The sequence below is a fragment of the Artemia franciscana genome, chromosome 15, assembly GCF_032884065.1.
Source record: "Artemia franciscana chromosome 15, ASM3288406v1, whole genome shotgun sequence".
Classification (NCBI taxonomy): Eukaryota; Metazoa; Arthropoda; class Branchiopoda; order Anostraca; family Artemiidae; genus Artemia; species Artemia franciscana.
This window is the reverse complement of record NC_088877.1, coordinates 4,392,769-4,416,178: the sequence shown is the minus strand read 5'-3', so window position 1 is coordinate 4,416,178 and position 23,410 is coordinate 4,392,769. Positions and strand designations below refer to the sequence as shown.

General features: G+C 34.4%; 2 protein-coding genes across 2 annotated transcripts in view; one reads left to right on the top strand and one right to left on the bottom strand.

The window, feature by feature from the left end:
• The window catches only part of LOC136036724 (alkylated DNA repair protein alkB homolog 8-like), a 65,670-nt gene extending 48,040 nt beyond the window's left edge, over positions 1–17,630 (bottom strand). Inside the window, exons 1-3 of the mRNA XM_065719072.1 lie at positions 17,492–17,630; positions 11,491–11,722; positions 4,339–4,479 (exon numbers count right to left, since the gene is read on the bottom strand). Of these exons, the coding sequence (XP_065575144.1) occupies positions 4,339–4,479; positions 11,491–11,722; positions 17,492–17,605 (487 nt within the window). The 5' untranslated portion in view covers positions 17,606–17,630. The remainder of the gene's footprint in view (positions 1–4,338; positions 4,480–11,490; positions 11,723–17,491) is intronic.
• Positions 17,631–20,541: 2,911 nt separating this feature from the next.
• LOC136036654 (ankyrin repeat domain-containing protein 50-like) lies at positions 20,542–21,819 on the top strand. Its single transcript, XM_065718954.1, has one exon. The coding sequence runs from the start codon at positions 20,542–20,544 to the stop codon at positions 21,817–21,819; it is 1,278 nt and encodes a 425-aa protein (XP_065575026.1).
• Positions 21,820–23,410: the final 1,591 nt, after the last annotated feature.

Here is a 23,410-nt window from a genome sequence, read left to right as displayed (position 1 = left end):
TCATCATTTTTTTTGTCAAAGCAACTGTTTTTGAAGGATTTTCCAGACGAAAAAAAAAGAAAACACCGCCCATCTGAAATTATCACGAATGTAAAAATAGGTGCCATAGGCACTTACCACCCTCTTCAAAATTCTGGTCTTCTTTTTTTGGTATGTGGCTGAATACTGAAGATTGGTCTGATATTTATAATTTAAAAAATCTTGATGAGAAAATGGCTAACTTCCACAAAAAGCTAACTGATTGACATTAAATCCAGAAAAAAATATCATGAAAAAAAGATTTAAAAGTTGTTCCAGTGATAAATACTTTATTAATCAAACTATAAAAACGCTAATTAGAACCAAACTGAAGCTTTTCAGAAATGGTAAACCGGATGAAGCTCATAAACAAAGAAAATCAATTAAAAGAGAAATTCATAAATCAGTTTTATCGTACTACGAAAATAAGGTCGAAGAATTGTTAACCAAAAAGCCAAAAATTGGCATTCCAAGGTTAAAAAGCTGTGTGGCAGGAGACTTGAGCAGCTTAACTTCGATCTACCCGAGTCCCCTGATGTTATTGCCAATAATCTAAACGAACTCCTCGCTTCTACTGTCCGGATCCTTCCAGCATTGTCTGATCAATTACTAACAAGTGCCCTTTCCCCTTCTTTTCCCTCCGTTTCCCCGTCTGAGATAGAGAGAAAAATTAGAAAATTAAGACAAAACAAGTGTTTGTCCTTTGGATATCCCATTGCCTCTTATTAGTGCTTTCAGTGACTTCCTTTCTAAGCCCTTGTCTGTCCTTTTTAACAAGATTACAGAGTCTGGGCGAATTCCAATGATTTGGAAACAGGATTTCTTTAACCCATTTGAAAAAGAAAAACGGAAAGCCTGGTTTTGAAGGCGTTCGTCCTATTACTATTACTCCTATTTTCTCAAAACTTTATGAAGGATTCCTTGCAGATTGTCTAAAGGAAAAAATCCCACCTCTAGTGACCTGAGGCAATTCGAGAATCTAAAATCCGCTTTTTCTTCCCACTACCTCGTTCCTCTTGTCGATAACAGCGGGAAAATCTTCAAAAAAGACTAATTCTTGGCCAAATTTAATTTCCATTGACCTTCAAAATTCTTTTGGCCGTGTTAACCACTAAATTTTAGTTGAGAAACTTGTCAGCAAATACAAAATTGATCCCTTACTGGTGAAATTGATTACTTCCTTCTTATCAAATGAAGTACAGGTTTTAAAATACCAGAATCATTATTCTAATCCTCTCCCTGTCCACATTGGCTTACCCCAAGGTACTCTCCTACATTCCTTGCTCTTTTCAGTTATGATTAACAGCCTCACTAAAGAATTTCCTGACAGATAGAAATATGTTGATGACTTAATGGTTGTTGAAACTTGCTTTAAAAATTTAATAAGTACCCTCAATACCCTTTAACCACGCCCTCAATACCCAATATCCTTTGAGTGTAACTCTGAACCCTTTAAACATTTGACCATGTTAACCACAATATTTTAATTGAGAAATTAGTCAGCGAGTTCAATATCGATCTCTTACTGGTAAAATTGGTTGCCTCCTTTTTAACAAATAGATCGCAGGTGGTTAAATACTAGAACCATTACTCAAACCCTCTCCCTGTCTACACTGGCATACCCCAAGGTACTCTCCTAGGCCCCCTTTTTTCAGTCATGATCAACAGCCTCGCGAAGGAAGTTCCTGGCCGATGGAAATTTATTGATGACCTAACGATTGTTGAAAGTTGCTTCAGAAATTTAATAAGTAACCCTTTAAGCACCCTCAGTAAAATTGAAGATAATGCCTCGGACTTAGACATGAAAGTAAACTCCTCCAAGTCCATGATAATGTCAATTAGTTTCCTCAAATCCTCACCCCATTTTGCTAATCCTATCCCTACTGCAATTTCTGTGTCCTTCAAATTACTCGGTTTCACGATTTCTTCTATTTTAAAGTGGGACATCCATGTTAAATATATCATCCATAGAGCTAATGAGTTTATCTGTCTCCTTAAGCTCCTAAATAAATTTGACGTCCCCCCTTCTCATTTCTTAAAGATTTAAACGTATTTTGTCCGTCTGCATCTTGAACAAGATTGAACATGTTCAATTACTCACACGTTCAATTTCAGTCATGATTGAACATGAGTGACATACTCCTTGCCCCTAAAAAAAGCTAGTTTGGAAATCCTTGATCGCAGGAGGATTCCGTAGTGCCTCCGTTTTCTAAAAATGTAATGAAAAACCCTCGCACGGCAAGTATTTTCCTCAAACATCACTCTCCATCCAGATTATGGCTGCCTCGAGCTATTTCTGAGCCCATCCCTATTTTGGCCCCCATTCGCTGCGTTACCTCAGATATGAGGGAACCTTTGTCTCCGTCATTACAGAAAAAATTAATAAAATATCCCATTAGTTTCTACTTTTTTTTATTGGAGAATGGTGCAACCCAAGTTTTTGCATTTATTTTCTTGTTTTGTCTAATATCTCTTTTAATTTTTTCAAAGTCTAGTTTGACCAGTTTTTTACCTTTTTAACTTTTTAATCGACCTTTTACAGTTGAATTATTGACTTAGGAATGATCATTCATTTTTATTTTTCGCTGTTATTCAGGCATTTTTGCCAGTTGTCGTGCTGTCTTATGATAGTTCGATTCCAAAGTCCGAATTCAGCCCTTTGTGGTCTTGTGATTGTGTTTTTTTTTAAATGAACATCTTATCGTATCTCCTAAGACTGAAAAACCATCGCCTACACTTTATTTGCAATTTCGTCTGCGTGACCAACTACAAAACTGGATGTCTTCACAACCATCATTAATTAACCAAGAAAATACAGCTGTTTTTAGCTCAGTTCAGAACGATTTTTGACCTCAAAAGTTCTTTTGCAGTGTAACGACATAGCTCAGTTTGATTACTGTACTGTTTCTTCATTTGATTTTGTTTTGATTAGTAAAGATAGATTACTTTTGAAAGAGGATTTAAAATGTTATGCTGAAGAGGGGGGAGGGTGAAATGTTTCATCACCAGTGTTCTCCTGCTAGAAACCCATGTAGGAATTATAATTTATTATAGTTAAAAAATAAGATAAATGGAAAGACAATGTGTGGTGCCGGTTTGTAAAAATAGCAGATTTACAATATCTCAGGAATGACTTTGAGGATCCAGTTTAGCATTTATATTATAATGATGGAAAAGTGAAGCCCCGCCATTAAGAACCGTATTTCCTATTTAAGATTATTAGAAATTATGACACCAAGGAGTTTAATATGTTTCACTAGCATTTTGGAAGGGATAGGGGCTGGGAAAACGGGAGTGGATTTTAAGAAATTGAAGAAGTTTATTGTCATTATATGTGATTTTATTTTCATATGTAGATTCTTAGTTCCACACAAAACATTAGCTAGAATTTTGAAGGGGTCACTTTTGATATTTGATATTTGGTTCTAGGCTTTACTCCCCCCCCCAGAAAACAAGATTTTCCGAATTTGAGAATTGTATTTATTATTTTTTCAGTTTCATTAGCATGTGCTAAGGAACTTCCATGTGGACCCAAGCAATGTTTGGCAGTAGCGGGCACCCATAAATTTGACAGCTATAGTTTTGTCAGTGGACCCTGAAATTTCAACCCCAATTATTTCTTATCTGTTTGATATGTTCAGTGAAGTTATAACCAAATATGAAAAATATTTTTCACATAAAAAATAAGAAATAATAAAAAAATATATAAAAAAATAAGGCGAAAAGTCATTGACTTTTTTATACTTGAAGAAAAACTCCCCAATATAATTTCCCCAGTAAGGCTACTGTATCTACATGCTAGTTCATTTATGACAGAAGAAACTCAGTCCTTTTCTAGTATGTATTTGAAATTGCCATGAATACCAAAATAGTACTTATACCAAAAATAGTATCATCTGCGATTCATGTTCAATTTTGAGCATATCTCCTTTACAAAACAGTTGAGGGATTTCTCTCAGATATATAACCTTATTAGTGTGAACAAATTTATTGAGTTGATAGTGATTTGTGTGCATATTTTGTGCATATCTCCCTTGCAAAACTGTTGGGAGATTTCCATGTCATATACAGCCTTTGTAATGTGCGAAAATTTATTGAGCGGAGAGTGATTTTTGTGCATTTCTCCTTTGCGACAATATTGGATTTTTTTTTATCTGATATACGTCCTTAGTACTGCATAAACAATAATTGAGCAAAGAGCAATCTGCGTGCGTATATTGTGCATATCTTCTTTGCAAAAATGTTAGGGGTTTTCTCTCTAATGTACAGCCTTAGCAGTGTGAACAAATTTATTAAGTGAAGAGTCATAAAGTGACTCACCAATTAATTTCTGCCTCGCTGATTCAATTTGATTCATGAGGAAACAAGATTCACTTGGTGATACAAATTCCTCTTTTAGGAAAAGCCCTTCTGGTGTTGCAAATTTTTTGTCATCATTCATCAGCACTTGGGGGTCAAAATCTAAAAAAAAATTTAAATTTCAAAACACAAAGGAATCTATGGCCCACTCACTTTTTACTGCGATGTTAAGTTTTCGTTATGTATTACCTTCTTCATACACATGGACAATTTTTGTCCATGGACACAAAACATAATTCTATGGACACAAAACTTCATACACATGGACACAAAACGCACGTTTTTTGTCAAGGAAAATACATAATTTTTACTACTTTCATCTGAAAATTCAGACAAAACACAGAAGACTAAGAATTTTATTTTGCGTTTACTTGGCTTTGATTAAAAATCAAATGAGGTGGAACTAAACGTTATAAACCGTCTGGTGTAAATTTTTGAGTTTTCCTAACAAAATTTAACCACAGATCAGTGATTTTTGAAACATATGAACTGCATAAAAATACTCAAAGACAATTGAAAAAAAGGGAGCCTTCTCAACCCTGCTCAAATGCCTTGATAAACCCCTACTCTCAAAAAATATTACCAGAACACGTGCTTTCCGTATTTTGACTGATTCATCCCATCTAAACTTTGGCTTTATCTCTAAGTGCTGAACCTCTTTGAACGTAACAGTAATACATTCTTAAGGAGCATAACATAGTAAAACAGCGAAATTTAGGACACTTGAAACAGAATTGACATGTTATTTAGTCTTAGGGTGAAAAAATCAGTACTGTTAGTGATCAGGAAAAGACAAATGGTGACAGATGGGATTCATGTTCTGTATGAGTACATACGTCTGGAAGCAACAGGTGATTTTGCAAATTTGAACTGTGAATTGACATCAAAAGGTAGGTTAACTAAACAAGCAGATATAAGCTTGCAAAAAAGAAAGTAAGGCGCTTATGTCGCTTATGGCATATCACTTAGCCAAAAGTGTTGATGTTAGATCAATAAACAAATATTTCATTCTTAAATAATTCAGGCTATGACTGAAACATATTTCTCATTAAAAGACATAAGTGCATATTTGGCACATATACTGGTGCATTGAAAAAGATATAACCTTTTAGCAAAAAGGAATTAAATAAGATTGACCTTTTTTTCGGTCATGAATATAAAAAAATACACACACACACGCACTCAAAATCATAATTAGTTAAACAAAACTTTAAAAAATAAAGAAATAGATAGGCTACTTACAATTATTGTGACAAAAACAAAGGATTATTTTTAGTTTTGCAAAGGTACTTCTTTTTACAATAGCTTTTGTAATGAATACTTTTCTGGTTCTGCAGTTCGATGTGACTCGAAAAACTGTATTGGAAGAATGGTTTGACTGTTCTGGCGAAAACTGACAAGTTAATTGGCACATCTTCAATGAGCCTGAAATGATAGCACATGTTCAATAAATTGAACATGTTTTTTCATGTTCCAATACTTTTTGTCAACGACTTTTTACAGAACCCACTCAGCTTGCAAAAGAACTCAGTACATTTTTCGCAGCGATAGGAGGAATTACATTTAATTCTGCGAGAAGTCCCCAGAAATCCTACAAGTATTGCCTTGGCTCACCCTGCACCAAATCAATGGCAATAATTCCTGTGACATCAACTGAAGTAGAGCTAATTGTGAAGACCTTGAAAGGCACATCAGCATCTGGATTTGACCGGATACACACGAAAGCCCTGATAGCAGTCCTCACTTCTATCCTAGAGCCAATAACTTATTTGATAAACCTGTCTCTAAGAAGTGATGTTTTTCCTTCGATACTAAAAAAAGCAAGACTAATCCCTCTGCATAAAAGTGGCCCTCATAACGATCCATCGAACTTCCGACCCATACCAATACTATCTGTTTTTTCAAAAGTTTTTGAAAAACCCTTACAAAGACTACTTTACCAGTTTCTCGAAAAAAAAAAGGATTTTTTAATAGTCGTCAGTTCGGCTTCAGATCTAGTCATTCAACAGAAGACGCTCTGCATCCTTAAGCTTATTCATCAACAGAGCACATGACTTAGATCTTCTGCCAGTTGCTATATTGATTGACATCAAGAAAGCATTTGACAGTATGGATCATACAATCTTACTGGGAAAGCTGCAACATATTGGAGTAAGAGGGATAGCTCTACAATGGTTTGAATCTTACCTTGAAAATAGGTGCATCTACATTGGTGACGACCCGAAGAACGACACTACTGTGAAATTTGGTGTGCCCCAAGGATCTATCTTCGGTCTCTTCGGTCCTCTTTTGTTTTTAGTCCATTTAAATGACCTAACTCGTATCCTTAACCCGAATCATGACGATCCAAAATGCTGCAACCTATGCTTTGATCAAACATCTGAGGACATTACTAACGATCAAGATGAACTTATAGCATTCGCTGACGACACTACAATGACCTGCTGCGGACTCAATATGCCTTCACTCCAGCGGAAGATTGAAAACATCATAGAAGAGAAATATCTGTGGATGGATGCCAACAAACTTGTCATCAATGTCAAAAAATCTTGCATCCTATTATTTTCTAGGGTAGGAACCCTTCACCCAGAAATAACAGGAATTGTGACGTCTCGTGTAAAGGTTCAACGACCAGCAAATGGATGTGCAAAATATTTAGGAATAATAGTAGATGAAAACCTTTCTTTCCTTCCGCACATCCATGCTGTAGAATTAAAGCTTTCAAGGAATCTGGGTATCATGAAGAAACTGAAGCACACATTCCCACGTAAAACCCTTACCTTCTCTACAATGCACTCATTAAACCCCACTTACAGTATTGCGCAAAGGTATGGCAGTCGACGTTCTAATCCCATCTAAAAAAAACTGGATTCCATCCACAAGAATGCCTTGAAGATCATCAAACACACGGAAGACTATCTCTCGCTGAAACCGCTGCTTAAGCTTTCCTGCTTTGTTTTTGCTTTCAGATTCCTCTCCGGCTTTCTTTCACCGCCTTTTAGGAATCTATTCCGTTTGGCATCTGAGCAGCATCTTCCAATTACAAGACTATCTGCACAGATCCATATTCGACATACGCCAACAATGAGGTCGGATTTTCCGCCTGACATCGTCTGTGCTAAAGCTTACAATACCCTACCGCTTGAACTGAGAGGTAGGAGCTCCCTTGGTTCTTTCAAAAAGAGAATAAAAAATTATCTTGTTTTGAATTAGTTTAATTTGAATAAAGATTCTAAATAGAAAAGTGATTTTAACCTTTATTGAGGTTTATTGTGTGGGGATTGGAGTGGTTTCCTCCTGGATGAAGAGGTGGGGACTTGTAAGGATGGTTTTGTTGGTAGGGACCATGGTTGTATCGAGGAGTGGAGGGGGAGCCATAGTGTGTATTTATTTTTGAGGTGATAAGGGACTCAGCATGCATTCTTTGCATAGAGACGAGAGATTATGTATGTTGTGACTGTTATACTTCTTTTTTTAATAAACCCGATTGAACTGAAACTGAACTGCTCTTATTAATAATTTTTATAGAATAAAACATTACACGCGAGTGAAGATGCATGCTCATTAAACTATTTTTATTGAAATATCAATTTCGTTGACAAAAAATATCATATTGGACAGGTTAAATGTGGTGTAGGGATGTCTAGGAATACTATGATATATTTAGGAGTGATATGAAACATTAAACAGGCTAGTATCCAATAGAAATATAACTAAAATGACACGGGATCAACAATTCTTGGGGATCGCAAGAGTGAACTGGCAGACGAAGCAGATTAGGATGGGGATCACTGACATGATATGCTTGATATATTAGCCAAATTAATAAAGCCAAAAAAAAAGGAAAACGGTCTAACGTATGTAATATGTAGAAAATTAGAATTGAAATCATAAAAAGAGAAGAAAGAATGTTGGTCTTGTATCGGTACTCTTTCGTCAATCTTTTATTTCAGAATTCTGATTTTTTTTTTTTTTTTTTTTTTTAAGGATTATCCCGAGGAACATAAAAAGCGAATTGAACCCGGAAGTCTGGGAAACCCAAATGCACCAGTGGATAACTTAGCAGAGAGTGAGTGGATGACAGCCTTTTTGGAAAAAGAAACTGATAACAGCACGGTTGGGGCAAAGAAAAGGCCCCGCCTATTTAATAGTTGATTTTAGAGTTATCCTATAATCCTATATCCTATATAGTTTGATGAGTCCACCTATCTTAACAATTCTAGTAATAAGAGTCATTAAGCTGCTGCTTTTCTGTTGTTGTTTTTTTTTTTTACAATTTTTTTATTGTAACTTCAAAGTTTTGAAACCTCGACTCAGTTTGATGACTCCACCTATCATAACAATTTTAGTAATAAGAATCATTAAGTTGCTGCTTTTCTGTTGTCGTTTTTTTACAATTTTTGTATTGTAACTTCAGAGTTTTGAAACCTCGACTCAGTTTGATGAGTCCACCTATCATAACAATTTTAGTAACAAGAGTCATCAAGTTACTGCTTTTCTGTTTTTTCTTTTTAATTTTTTTTTATTGTAACTTCAGAGTTTTGAAACCTCGACTCAGTTTGATGACTCCACCTATCATAACAATTTTAGTAATAAGAGTCATTAAGTTGCTGCTTTTCTGTTGTCGTTTTTTAACAATTTTTTTATTGTAACTTCGGAGTTTTGAAACCTCGACTCAGTTTGGTGACTCCACCTATCATAACAATTTTAGCAATAAGAGTCATTAAGTTGCTGCTTTTCTCTTGTCGTTTTTATACAATTTTTTTATTGTAACTTCAGAGTTTTGAAACCTCGACTCAGTTTGATGACTCCACCTATCATAACAATTTTAGTAATAAGAGTCATTAAGTTGCTGCTTTTCTGTTGTCGTTTTTTTTACAATTTTTTTTTTATTGTAACTTCAGAGTTTTGAAACCTCGACTCAGTTTGATGACTCCACCTATCATAACAATTTAAGTAACAAGAGTCATCAAGTTACTGCTTTTCTGTTTTTTCTTTTTAATATTTTTTTATTGTAACTTCAGAGTTTTGAAACCTCGACTCAGTTTGATGACTCCACCTATCATAACAATTTTAGTAACAAGAGTCATCAAGTTACTGCTTTTCTGTTTTTTCTTTTTAATTTTTTTTATTGTAACTTCAGAGTTTTGAAAACTCAAGTTTCAACAACGTTTGTACTCATTAATCAAGATTTAGCGAGATTTCAACTATTAAATAGAAATATTGCTGGTTTCGGCTGTTTTCCTTGATATCAAAAGATTCCCCTCATTCAATTATATATTTATTGTAGGATCTAACCTGTCTCTCGCCCTGAGCAAAGAAATCTTTATTTATACGAAAGAAATTGACTAATTCACAATGAAAGCTAGACAGACTTTGATTTATGATCTTACAATATGTAATTTCATGAGCAACAAAACTGTGAGAACATCAATATAGAAGCACTTCTTTCCTTGTTAGATTTTTTTTCTACTTTGCATGTTATTTCAAATTTGTATATAGAAATCTCTTTTTCTCGGTTTAAAATAATAGTACCAAGACACCAAGCTTCACTCGGTACCTAGGGCTAGACATGTAGCAAGCTTGTCTGTATGTGATTCTTGCTGTCGCTTGCCTTCTAACCAAAGATTAATGTGAACTTATTTTCAGCTGCATTCTCAGCAATTAATTTTGGCTTAATTATGTTCTTACATAATTCAGTAGCAATCAGGCGTTTTAGGTCTATCAGCACTCTGAAATATTTAAATTGCGCTTTAATTTTTAAATGATGGATGGAAAATCCACAGTTTCAACTGAATTAAAAAATTCTTGCGTAAGTTCATGGTATATGCGGTAGGCTTATATATACGTAATTCTTTTCGGTGGTTGTCTAACCTCAAATTTGGTGTGACATGTCTTCCAACCACATATTTTGTTGTGCATAGTTTCAATAAGTGATTTATTGTGATGATTATTGCCCAATGTCTGCTAACCATGTAATTTATTGTGCTTCATTTTCATTTGCAATTAGTTGTGATGCTCATTATTGCAGATCTTCAAAGTGCTCTTGGGATTTAAGTCCATGAAGTATCATCATTACCTGAGCATTTTTTGCACACTTTTTGCTTTAGCTGCCTGAATTGTTCTTGTCACGTTGGATGGTTCAGGCTACTGGACAAACACTTCTCCAATTGGATATTGTATATTGATATTACCACAGGTTCAATACTTTCACCAAGCAAAATCACAATTATCAGTGTCCATTGTTGCTTTTCTTCAAACCATAGAATTCATTGCGCTTGCTGTCGCATGTCTTCTAACTGCGGATTTTGTAGTACTTAGTTTTCGTTTTATACTCTTGATAAACAGCATCCTCGTCTTTTCATAGTGCTCTTTTCTTTATACATTTCAAACATAAATTCAAAACTGATTACAAAATTAAGAATTTTTCTTTCTATTTTTATGTGTTTTATTAAATTATTGATGGTCTCTATCAGCTTAATTCAGAACGGTTGACTGAAAAAAAAACTTTCGTATTTTTATCCCCGTGATGTCACTCATATGAAAAATGGTTTCTTCCAAAATTAAGGCTCTGAACGAATTTTCCCAAGTCATGGTCTATCTATTTCTTTTTTTTAAGACAAAAATTCTAACTAAGCCAATTTTCAGAAAAAAAATAGAACCAGTTTTCAAGAAGAAATACACAACTATTGCTCTCTTAAGGAGAGCAGATTCTAACATACCAGGTGTGCACATGAGTCTACTCTGAGCAGGATCATGTGAAGTTACTACAGCAGAAAGTGACGAGAATTATATGAAGGTAGATAACCATAAAAATGGAATCACATATAGCTAGCTTTGTCAAAAATTATGACTATCATACGAAGTTAGGAAACCACAGAGCTACTTGGAAGGAATTCTGAAAGAACTGCATGAAATTGGGAATCAAATAAACGGAATGATGTGAAATTAGCTTAACCAGAGTCATGTAAATTCGACCAATTATGGAAACAGAATAACATAAAGATAGCTTAGTGGAAAATTACAAGAATCTCTTTGTGAAGTTAAGCAATCACATAAAATTATGTTTTAGCATAAAAGACAACATTAAAATAGTTTTGTTTTCTTGAATACCTTGATCAACATATGAAAGATACAGATGTTGCTTAAAACCAATGTTGATCTCTGAGCCTTGGAGACTATTGTAGGCTAACTCAGCATCACAGACTTCAGCCAAAGTCACAAAACTGAACGACATATTTGGTATTATAGTAATCGATTGAATTCTTCCAAATGCTTCAAAAATTTTGAAGATTTTCTCCCTTGATGCGTTTGTTGTGTGCCCAAAATTCAGAAGACATAAACTCTGAAAAGAAGAAAACAGTCAAAATATTTTGTTTAAATTACGACATTAGGCAACCGTTACATCCATGAATGTATACACAAATTTATTACCCCTTACAATGTACAAAACCACATAAATTATTCGGTGAAAAAAAAAAGAAGCAAAAATAAAAACAAATACAAATCAACAGTTAAACAATATGACTAGCATACTAAAGAGCTTTTAGAAAAGCATTTTGATAGATTGAATGCATTTTCTATGGCTCAGGTTTTCTATTGACAGCATCAAGAGGGCTTTTTCACGAAAACCTGTTCTAATATCTCAAATATCACCCTGCATGAAAAGTGGCCAGAATGGTAAAAGAGCAAGAAAATGTGCAACAACAAAGCATGAAATGAGGAAGCTAGAATATAGCAATAAAAAATTTATAGGAATTAGCAGCCCATAAACTATCCTAATTTTATTTACAAACAAATTTTCAAGAAAAACTGAGGTCAGACGAAAATCCACTCCAGGAAACATCCCGCTAAGGTAAGTAAGGTGATTGTGATTGCGGCATTTGCTGTAATCTAGTAAAGAACAAAGTCTAGCATTTCAAAATGCATTTTTAAATTCTTTGTAGTTACAAAGAATTTAAAACTATATTTTGAAAAAAATGTCAAAAAAGGGAAAATCACCATTTGAGCTGATTCAGGAATGGTAACTATGATATTGATTAATTTTAATGGTCAAAATTTTTTAAGAAAACTTTCTTTAGGAGAATTAAAGCACCCATCATGATTAACAAGGAGAATCATTTTTTCATTCAAAACTCAGTGATGTGATTCCTTTTTTGTACTCGCGTTTTGTCACTGCTAGTGGGATGCTGAAATATCACAGAGAGGTGTTTAAAAGCTGATTTGAAAGGAATTTACTATATCTAGTGCCTTTTTGTAATTGACAAAAAAAAAATATTAAAATACAATATAATTTTGGACACATACTGCATCTTCATGTACACCATGATATGCCGCATGTATCTCTTGACAGGGAGGGGTATGATGTCATCTAGTAAAGAAAAAAATTACAGGGAATCTTCACATTAAAGACAATGAACAATGGCTTAATTACAGGTTACAACCAAGAATTATGTTATACTGTAAAACTATAACTTGCTATATCTAGTGCTTTTTATAAATAACAAAACACAATATTTAGTATAAAATCAATTTTTGCAAAAAAGATGCATCTTTGTCTACAAGATGATAAATGACATCATGATTGAAAGTTTACAACCATAAACAGTGTTATGGTAAAATTATATGATGACATCAGCTGCAATGACAATAGTGCTATGACAAAAGGCTAAAAAGTAATTCAGTGATGAAAGCTACAAAGAAAAAGTTAAGAGATCTACTAGGTTGTATTAAATATACTTTAAAGGATGTCTTGGGTGACAGTCATGACTATGCAGTTTGTTCTTTACTAGTTCCTGCTACAAAGAGGAGGCAATTGCTTTTTCCTGTGTGTAACATATGAGATCATGATTGCAGTGGCATATTATAGTAAAGAACAAACGCTAATCCACAGTAACCAATAAACTTTACTTGCAGGTACAAGAAAGAAATTAACAGGGTCCCAGGCAGAAGTTTCATATTTGTATTAGGGGATTCTAATGCCCAGGTTGGTAGAAATATCTTAAGGTAAAAGCTCAATGCAATAAAAATTATGAATCACAAAAAATAGCTTTAAATAATAAAATAGATCCAAAGTTAATGATAGTTATGTCTATAGCAAGAAACAGCATAAACATTTGATATTTATGGATAAAGCTGAAAAACCACAAACTATCTAACAAAAACTATGAAAACTAATAAGTTCAAAATACTGTAAGTATTTTACAATCAAATTTATGTGACAAAATATATCTTAGAATAGGGAGCAGACTCCAACCTGAGGAATAGTTACAGGAGGACACCCCTACATTATGCTATTTTAAATGGCGACTTAGATATTTGCAACTTTGTTGTTTCAAATGATGCTGAAGCAAATTGCTCAACTTTAAAGAATCCTAGAGACCAGAAAATGAAGTCAAACCAAAACAGTTTATGGCGAAAAACTCTAAAAAACAGAATTTTGATATCAATAGATACTTCAAAGGAATCAGCTGATTATGCTGATTTTTCCCCAAGGGCGGTTGAAATAATGGTCCTAGAAGATTGGTAGAGGGTGCATTCAAATGGAAATTAAAGATTCTAGTACCCTTTAAAAGTGACTAAAAAGATTGAAGGGCAACTGGGCGCCCTCCCATGCCCATCATTTCTCCAAAATTATCTCATCAAAATTTTGAGATAGCCATTTTGTTCAGTATAGTTGAACAATCAAATAATTATGTCTTAAGGTGTAAAATGCCCCCCTACAATCCATGGGGAGATGCCTGTAAAATATGAAATTTGCCCATTGTTTATGTATTGTATAGAAATTGTTATTGAGATGTATACAGACATTTTTATTTGAAGGGGGGATGTGTGTGCTTGGGATGGATTTCTATAGGAACAATCTTCCATAGGGAGGGAAATTTCTGGGGGGATTAATATTCCAGGGGAAAAGTTACACTGGGGGGTTGACAGAATTACTACATGAAATTATTTTAATTGTCTGACATTTTCTTTACCAAGTTTTTCATGTAAAGATGTTTTGAGGGAATTACTCAAGGGCTTTTTTCTGCATGTTTTGATTACCAGGGAATAATTTCCACAGAAGGGGACATTTCTGGAATGATCAAGAAACTGATTAGAGATTAAAATCTTATTCAAATGAAAGAATGCTAAGAAGAATTTTTCAGGCTGAATTGTGGGCAAGCAATTTTACAGGGAAGGGGATTCTAAACAAAATAGAACTGTCTGCTGAAAATTTGATGGGGGTGCACTTTATGTTGGATGTAATTTCCATGAGGGAGAGGTTATATTTCATTGAGAGTGAGCCAGAATTACTGGCAATATTTGAAAAGCAAAAAGAAATTATTACATATACAAAGGGTTGCCCCCTCCTTGTTCTTTTTATGGTAAAGTTTGACTGTTTTTCAAAAATTTTTAAGAGCATCTACTGAAACACTTGGTTTAATTAGAACAGGAAGCTGTTTTAAATGTGCTAATAGCTATAGCTTAAAGAGCAAGGTATTGTGGAGGGGGAAACCCTTCATATACTGAATAAATCAGTCAAAATTAATTAGCAAATTTTGTTTTAATTTATAAAAAAAACAAGCTTTTTTTAACTAAAAGTAAGGAGCAACATTAAAACTAAAAAAGGACAGAAATTATTCTGTACATGAAAGGGCTCTCCCCTCTTCAATGCCTTGCTCTTTATGCTTAAGATTGTATTGTTTCAAAAAGTAGAGTTTTGACAAGGGCCAAACTTTAGCATAAAGAGCAAGGCATGGAAAGCCCCTTCCATTTATGGAATAATTTCTGTTTGTGTTAAGTTTTAATGTTGCTCCTTACTTTCAGTGAAAAAAAACCTTTTTTTTAATTTAATCTCAGCCAAAATTGAGACCTCTTCAGATGAATTTTACTTTCTATTTCTTATAACAAATAATAAGTTACAGATTATATTTGAACTGGCAAATTTGTCTTGAAAAAAATGTTAAAAAAAAAGAGATGAACTTGGCAAAAAACCATAGATCTTTCAAGACCTTAGCCTAAGAAGAGAAACATAAAAAAAAAAATATTGCAGTTGAAGATGATGTTAATTTTTGTAGTTTTATTAGTGATAGGATGAGGCCAATCCTTTTTGGAAATGTAATTCTAACTTGGTTTTTTATGCAATATCATTTCCAATTCCAAGAGCATTTATCTTTTTTTTTCATGCTATTAGTAATAGTCCAAATATAAGGCTTTAGTTACATTTGCTATTGCCTAATTAAAGGTGAATTTTGGATCATTTGGAAATCAGATAGCAAAAAAAAAAAATATACCATTTAATTACTTATTCTTTCTGAACTGAAAAATCATTATCATCTTCAATGCACTCAACTCCCTTACCACAACCCTTCAAAAGACCAGATATAACACTAAGCTGTATAGCCTTTAAAAGTCTATTGATTAAATGAATTTGTGTTATTCCCCATCAGCAGTCATGTTATAATGTCAAATAAAGCCAAATCAATGAAAAAACAAAAACCAGCCAACTGTGCACATAGTCTTGGACTACAGGCTAAAACAAAACATAAATTGCAAAGATTAAAGTTGTATATAAGATACAAATCTAATAGTCAAAAAAGAGATGCACAATTTCATGCTCCTTCTCTAATAATCACTGTTACAATTGCAATTGAAGTGACTGTTACATTTAAAAAGAGGCCTGAATAGAGATCAAATAGTTTAGTCCCTTTCTTTTTATATTTTCCTGAGTCAAATATCAAACATTACACTTTTTTTATGTCTCTGCTATTAACCTGAGGTGCATATGTAAAATTATAGATGAGGGACTTTTTGCCATCTTTAACCATTTTTATAATAGAATAATGAATTCAGAGCCTTGAATTTCCCAGAGGAAGGGGTTTTTAAGCTCTCATTCAAACTCATTTCCTGCTTCTAGGGTTAAAAATTGTTTCCTTCACTTGACCTTACCACCAGGGGTGAAGTTAGGGTTTTGAATTTGGAGGAGGGATATAAAGAATGGGCTGACAAACTTGTCTAGTGTGCCAACAAATCCAGACACAATGACTAAATCCAACTAAAAACATAAGCTATATTCCAAGGTCTCAGCATTAAATGGCAACACCTTGAAACTTTGGGAGGGGGAGCTATGGGGGTGGGCTAAGATGCACCTCTGCCTTAAAACTTTATATTATTTATTTAAAACTTTCTAAATAAGTATTTAGTAATGTTATGAGCATCTTGCCACCTAAATTGACCCAATAAATCTATTTCTGAAAGTTTTACTTTGAAAACAAAGTTGGTACTATTCTACATTAAGGTCAACTCAAAAGGAAACATTAACTAATAAAATTTTTGAAACAACTTTAAAAAATCCTATAACATTTTTTCTTATATTATTAATAAAAGTGTTTTGCTTATATTTACCATCAAGTCCCTAATGTTCAAATAGGCTATATAGCCCTTATGATGTATCTTCTCTATATTTTTGTATATGTTATTCTTTTGTTCAAATAGAATTAATACCAAAGAAGCAACATCAACAAAATCAAAAGATGGAAAAATGCATAATTTAGACTTTATATTTACACATTAAGGGCAGAAGGGCAGAGTAAAGAGCTTCTGAGAATGATATAACATAAGTAAGGATTTTAGGAATATTTATAAGTTATTTTAAGAATCTTATAGTGTTTACTTTTAATTAGGCTAAACTTAAGACTAATACCCTGTGTTTTTCTAAGTTTGTTCAATATTAATTAGAGATGGAGGCACTTTAAAACAGCTTTCTGACATTTCTTAGGATTTAAATACATTCCTGTATGTTTTGGTTACCTGAATAACCACACTTTCAAAATAGAAAAAATCCCCTCATCTAGATTTTCTATCAGGATACCTCTGATGTATAATGTAGCAGTTAGCTTAATTAATGTAGCCTATTCTACTAAGTCTTAATATGAACTATATTCAATTTTAGGCTTTGTAACTAAATTTAGAAACATGCTTAAGCTATAAAGAGCAGTTGGATTCACAGTGCCATATCTTTGCCATCACTAATAAGCCTTTCAAGCTTGGTCTGATTCTAAAGCAGAGTAGGCTAGCTTAAATTTAATTAGGGTACAAATGGTACGGTACGTTAAATCTACAAGTATTACACCTTAGATACAGTTTCCGAAAACTGAATTTTATTTAGGGACTTTTGGATCATTAATATTTTTCTCTTGGTCTTTCTTCCATTCTTTTTCTTTAGAGTTTCAGCGTAGGTATCCATGTCTTATGCGTTTGAATATTCCGCTAAAAACTAAAGAATGAGTCGCAATCAGTTAAAACATTTTTCATGGACGGCTGGAATCCCAGACAAAAAGCGTATGACACAGATATTTATATGTATCATCTTACAATGTTGAAAAAAGAATGATTGCCCTTGAGCTTTGTTGATGGTGATTGCTAATCAAATATTCCCTGTGTCCCCGTCGTCATTTATATATCCCCCCTGGGCCCTTCTGGGGTCCCCGTTGTAGCTGTGTCCCTGTGTCCCGGGCGTCATTTGTGTCCCGGTGTCTCGGTCTGTAATTTCTCTTTGAGTGTCCCGATCGTCATTTATATTCCCTGTGTCCCGGTCGTCATTTCCGTCCCGGTGTCCCGGCCCGGTCGTCATTTTTGTCCCGGTGTCTCGGTCTGTAATTTCTCTTTGACTGTCCTGTTCGTCATTTATATTCCTTGTGTCCGGGGTGTCCCGGTGTCCCGGTCTGTAAAGTCATAATGTCTTCCATGGCTCTGGTAGTGTAGCCAGTTGAGGAAGTTTAACTTTTCCTGAGGTGCAACACATTCCTATTGTTTCACCATTAAATTTCAAGGCCTTGCAATAGGGACAAATTTTAGACATAGTCCCGATTTGAATACATCTACTCAAGCTATAATCATTGACTGGGCTGTCTGTACCTGAATGCTAGACTATAATTTTGACGTTACTCTTGTGATTCCTCGGCACACTTTCTTTTGGCATTATCTCTTTGAGCCGCAAGCCTGTTTTCACGTTGTTCTTGTGGTTCCTCGGCATGATATTTTCGGTAATTTCTCTTTGAGCCTCAAGCCTGTTTTCATGTTGTTCTTGTGATTCCTTGGCATACTTATATATCCCCCCTGTGCCCTTCCGGCGTCCCCGTTGTAGTTGTGTCCCTGTGTCCCGGTCGTCATTTGTGTCCAGGACACAGGACACAGGGAAGTTTAACTTTTCCTGAGGCGCAACACATTCCCATTGTTTCACCTTTAAATTTCAAGGCCTTGCAATAGGGACAAATTTTAGACATAGTCCTGATTTGAACACATCTTCTCAAGCTATAATCATCGACTGGGTTGTACTTGAATGCCAGGCAATAATCTTAGGTTGCTCTTGTGATTCCTCGGCACGCTTTCTTTTGGCATTATCTCTTTGAGTTTCAAGCCTGTTTTCACGTTGTTCTTGTGATTCCTCGGCATGCTTTCTTTTGGTAATTCCTCTTTGAGCCGCGAACCTATTTTCACGTTGTTCTTGTGATTCCTCGGCACGATTTTTTTTGGCAATTTCTCTTTTAACCGCGAGCCTGTTTTCACGTTGTTCTTGTGATTCCTCGGCACGATTATTTTTGGTAATTTCTGTTTGAGACGCCAGCCTGTTTTCACGCTGTTCTTGTGATTCCTCGGCACACTTTCTTTTCTTACTTTCTCTATTGGCCGCAAGCCTTTTGGCATTAACTCTTTGAGCAGCTTCCTCGGCTTTTCTTTCCGCCATTGTAGGATTTATACTAAAATTTCTCTTTGAATTAACTCTTTGAGCAGCTTCCTCGGGTTTTTTCTTCTGTCATTGTAGGATTTATGCTAAAATCTCTCTTTGAATCGCCCCCTTATATGCTTATAATGACGTCATATACAAAGCCTTTGAAGTCATATACAAAGCTTTTGGCGTCATATACAAAGCCTTATATACTTATAATGACGTCATATGCGTACAAACACACAAACATACAACTTATTTTCTTATATATAGATATGTGCAATCACCAGTTTTTTTTACATTTTAAGCAATTTAATAATAATTTCTTTTTGACGTTAAATGAGACTTTGACAAATTTTCTTTGAGCAGCAAGTATTTTAAACCTCAACAATTTCTAATAAACTTCAAGTTTATGGTTTCTGTTTTATGGTTTTCGAATTGCTTTAATCCATTGTCAAAATATATTGAAATATTTGTGCAATCATCAGTTTTTTACATTTTAAGCAATTTAAAAAGATTTAAAAAGAGCCTCAATTTTTTAAGCTTCTGTAACAGTTATAACGGTAAAAACGTGTAACGGTATATCGGTAAAGATAGTGTAACGGATACTACATTTTTCTATATATAGATGAACCGTAAATGACGCAATAGGCCTAAGACTTTTATGGATAGGAAATGGGTAACGGGAAAGTAGCCAAAATATTGTTTGTGGTGGCTTTTGTTTGATTCAAGCTTGACCTAACTAACAAATTTAACTTTTGTTCGTTTTAAGAATCATTTATATATCTATTTTTGAACTAGTTAGTTTTATATTTGCTATGATTGATTATTTTAACATTTCTTCATTTTAGGATGCAAAATGAACAAAAACTCCATTTTCGGAAAACTTTTATTTAAATGAAAAAAAAGGCTTAACTTCTGTTCCTTTCCGAATCTACTGTGTTTAAGCATCAGAGCCGTTAGCCAAATATAAACAATGCGACCTGATTATTTAGAGACTCTGATTACTTTCAAATTACATAGAACTGTGTTCCTTACTCTAAAGCAAGGTTTTAAGATACCCTAAAGTCAGAGTAGTAAATTTTAAATGCAACATCTCAAAATTCCTAATTTAAATATCTTGGAAAAAGTATTTCCATGAGAAAACCTCACATTTCGGATCATAATTATTAGCAAATTCATCAAAACTAATAGGAATTTTAATGAGAAGACTTAAATGTGACAATAGTGCTCAATCCAGCAATAACACTTCGTTGATCAATTGAATTGGTATGATGTAATACTCTTGTGTTACACGTGACCTAGGCTAATGACGTAATTTTAATTAAAATCATTACGGAGGGCATGTACATCATACGAGTACAGGAGTCATGACGTAGTCATACCTATATATAGCAATGATATGAGAACAGTGGTTCATATCCATTTAAATTACAGAAACATAATAAAATAACATGTCCATAAGATCACTTTATTTAGCAGCTTCAAAAGGATGCACACAGGTTGTTGAACATCTTTTGAAACTTATTTATTGCTTTTATGGTGAAACTCCCCTTCATTTAGCAGCTTGGAGAGGACACACACGGACTGTTGAATATCTTTTACAGGCTGGCGCTGATATTAATGTAAAAAATGAGAATGGTGAAAGTCTACTTCATTTTGCAGCTTTGAATGGAAACACACGGACTGTTGAATGTCTTTTAAAGTTTGGCGCTGATGTTAATATAAGAAATAATTATGGTAACACTCCCCTTTATTTAGCAGTTTCGGAAAGACACACAGAGACTGTTGAGTGTCTTATACAGTCTGGCGCTGATCTTAATATAAAAAATGAGGAAGGTGAAAGTCCACTTCAATTTGCAGCTGAGCAAGGACACACAGAGACTGTTGAATATCTTATACAGTCTGGCGCTGATGTTAATATAGAAAATCTAGAAGGTGAAAGTCCACTTCATTTTGCAGCTGTGGAAGGACACACAGAGACTGTTGAATATCTTATACAGTCTGGCGCTGATGTTAATGTAAAAAATGAGGATGGCGCAAGTCCACTTCATTTATCATGTTCTACTGGATCATACATGTCACAGACTTGTATTCTCATTCACAAGTCACAGACTTGTGAATGTCTTCTCAAATATGTTGCAGCTTGGAAAGGACACACACAGACTGTCGAATGTCTTCTGAAACATGGAGCCTATGTTAACTCAAAGGACGAGGGTGGCAGGACAGCGCTTCATTATGCTTGTTGGAGTGGAGATAAAGAGTGTGTTGGAAATCTTCTGGAGCATGGATCTGACATAGATATTACAGATAGAAATGACCGTACAGCTTTTGATATAGCTGTTGATGATACTGCTGTTTATTTTTCTTATGATTTTGCTGTTTATTTTGCAAGCCATATATTAAAACTGAGAGTGGCAAATTTATATGTAAGTGAAAGAAACATAAGGCTCTCAGACAAGACTCAGACAAGTTATCCTGCAAATGAGCTCAAAGATCAATTTGTAAGAGAACTACAACAAATGAGGAGTGAGACAATATTTTGTAATATAACGTTCTATGACATTTTTATCAAAGGAATAAGCTCAATAGAACTATACACGATGAATGAAAATTCTTTGAAAGGCTTACTGAAATCATCAAACTGGGAAACAAAATTTTCAATGTATAACACGCCGTTTATGTATAAAAAGCTGTTTCAGAAACAGCATAGAAAGGAAAGTACTTCTTGAACTAGCCAATAGAAGTTTCAATTCTCTCTTTATAAGATTTGCTGAGTTACCACATGAATGTGCTGAACAAATACTGAGCTATCTAAGCAATGAAAACTTGAAAAATTTCATAAATGCTTCTGAACCACTCGACAAGGAGTGATAGCATTAAGAGTTTCTAGCATAAGATAATTGATTAAGTGATTGAAAGAATATTCTAAGAGCGTAGCGGTGAGTTTTAAAAGAGTGCTTGCATCAAAGAACAAGGATACATATATATATATATATATATATATATATATATATATATATATATATATATATATATATATCTATCTTCTATCTATCTATCTATATATATAAAAATAAGTTGTCTGTCTGTGTGTCTTTCTGTGGATCAGGTGACGTCATGTTTCTGTGTTGACTGACGTCATGAAATTAGTTGTCGTCATTTTTGCTTTGACGGTGACGTCATTCAAGATATTTAAGACATATGTTCACGTAGAAATCTATTAATGTTTAAGTTTACAATGACTGATGAACTTACAATGGCAAAAGCCGATGAAGATGCTCAAAGAGTCTATGCCAAAAAACTTGCTGCTGATAGAGAAAGTCAGAAAAGAAAGCGTGCCGAGGAATCAAAAGAACAGCAAGGAAACAGGCTCAATGCCTACCAGATTTTAGTTAAAAAAACAAAGGTTCGGCGATATGTATTTCATAGTGAAGCTGAAAAATAAAGAAGAAAAAGAAAACTGAAAAAAAATGTAAAAAATTATAAAATACTAAAAAGAAAAAACACTCAAAGAGAAATTACAGACCGGGACACAAATGACGACCGGGACAGAGGGAATATAAATAACGACCGGGACACTCAAAGAGAAATTACAGACTGGGATACCGGGATACAAATGACGACCGGGACACAGGGAATATAAATGACGACCAGGACACAGTTATTTAAGAATATCGTTCAAAGACAAATTTTTAATTGTAAGAAGACCGTTGAAAGAGAAATTTCTAATTGTAAAATGACTGAAGAACCTACAATGGCAACGGTACCACCATCGAAGTAGATAACCAGTGGGTTGTTCCATATTCCCCATTATTATCAAAAACATTTAATGCACACATAAACGTTAGTTCAGCTGTTGTTCACTTAGCGGTACATTTACAGAATGGTCAACGTGTTTATTTCTCGGAAACCAACGTGCAACAAAGAGCCCTGAATCCACCGGATACAAAATTAACAGCTTTTTTTTCGCTTTGCAAAAATGATTCTTTTGCAAAAAAACTGCTGTATACTGAAGTGCCTTCGTATTACACGTGGAATACTAAAAATAAAGTATTTGAACGTCGAAAACAGGGTAAGTCAGTTGACGGCCAACCTACCATCTTCAAAGATACCACGATAGGAAGACTCTACACCGTTCACCCCAATCAACATGACTGCTTCTTTCTACGCCTGCTTTTGGTGAATATACCCGGTCCGACATCCTTTGAGTATTTGAGAACTGTAAACGGTACTATACATGACACTTACCGTAGTGCATGCCAAGCTCTGAATTTATTGGAGAATGACCAACACTGGGATAACTGCATCAATGACGCGTGC

Bases quoted from the DNA above. Each gene is read 5' to 3' on its own strand.
- LOC136036654 (XM_065718954.1), top strand. From the start codon at position 20,542: ATGTCCATAAGATCACTTTATTTAGCAGCTTCAAAAGGATGCACACAG.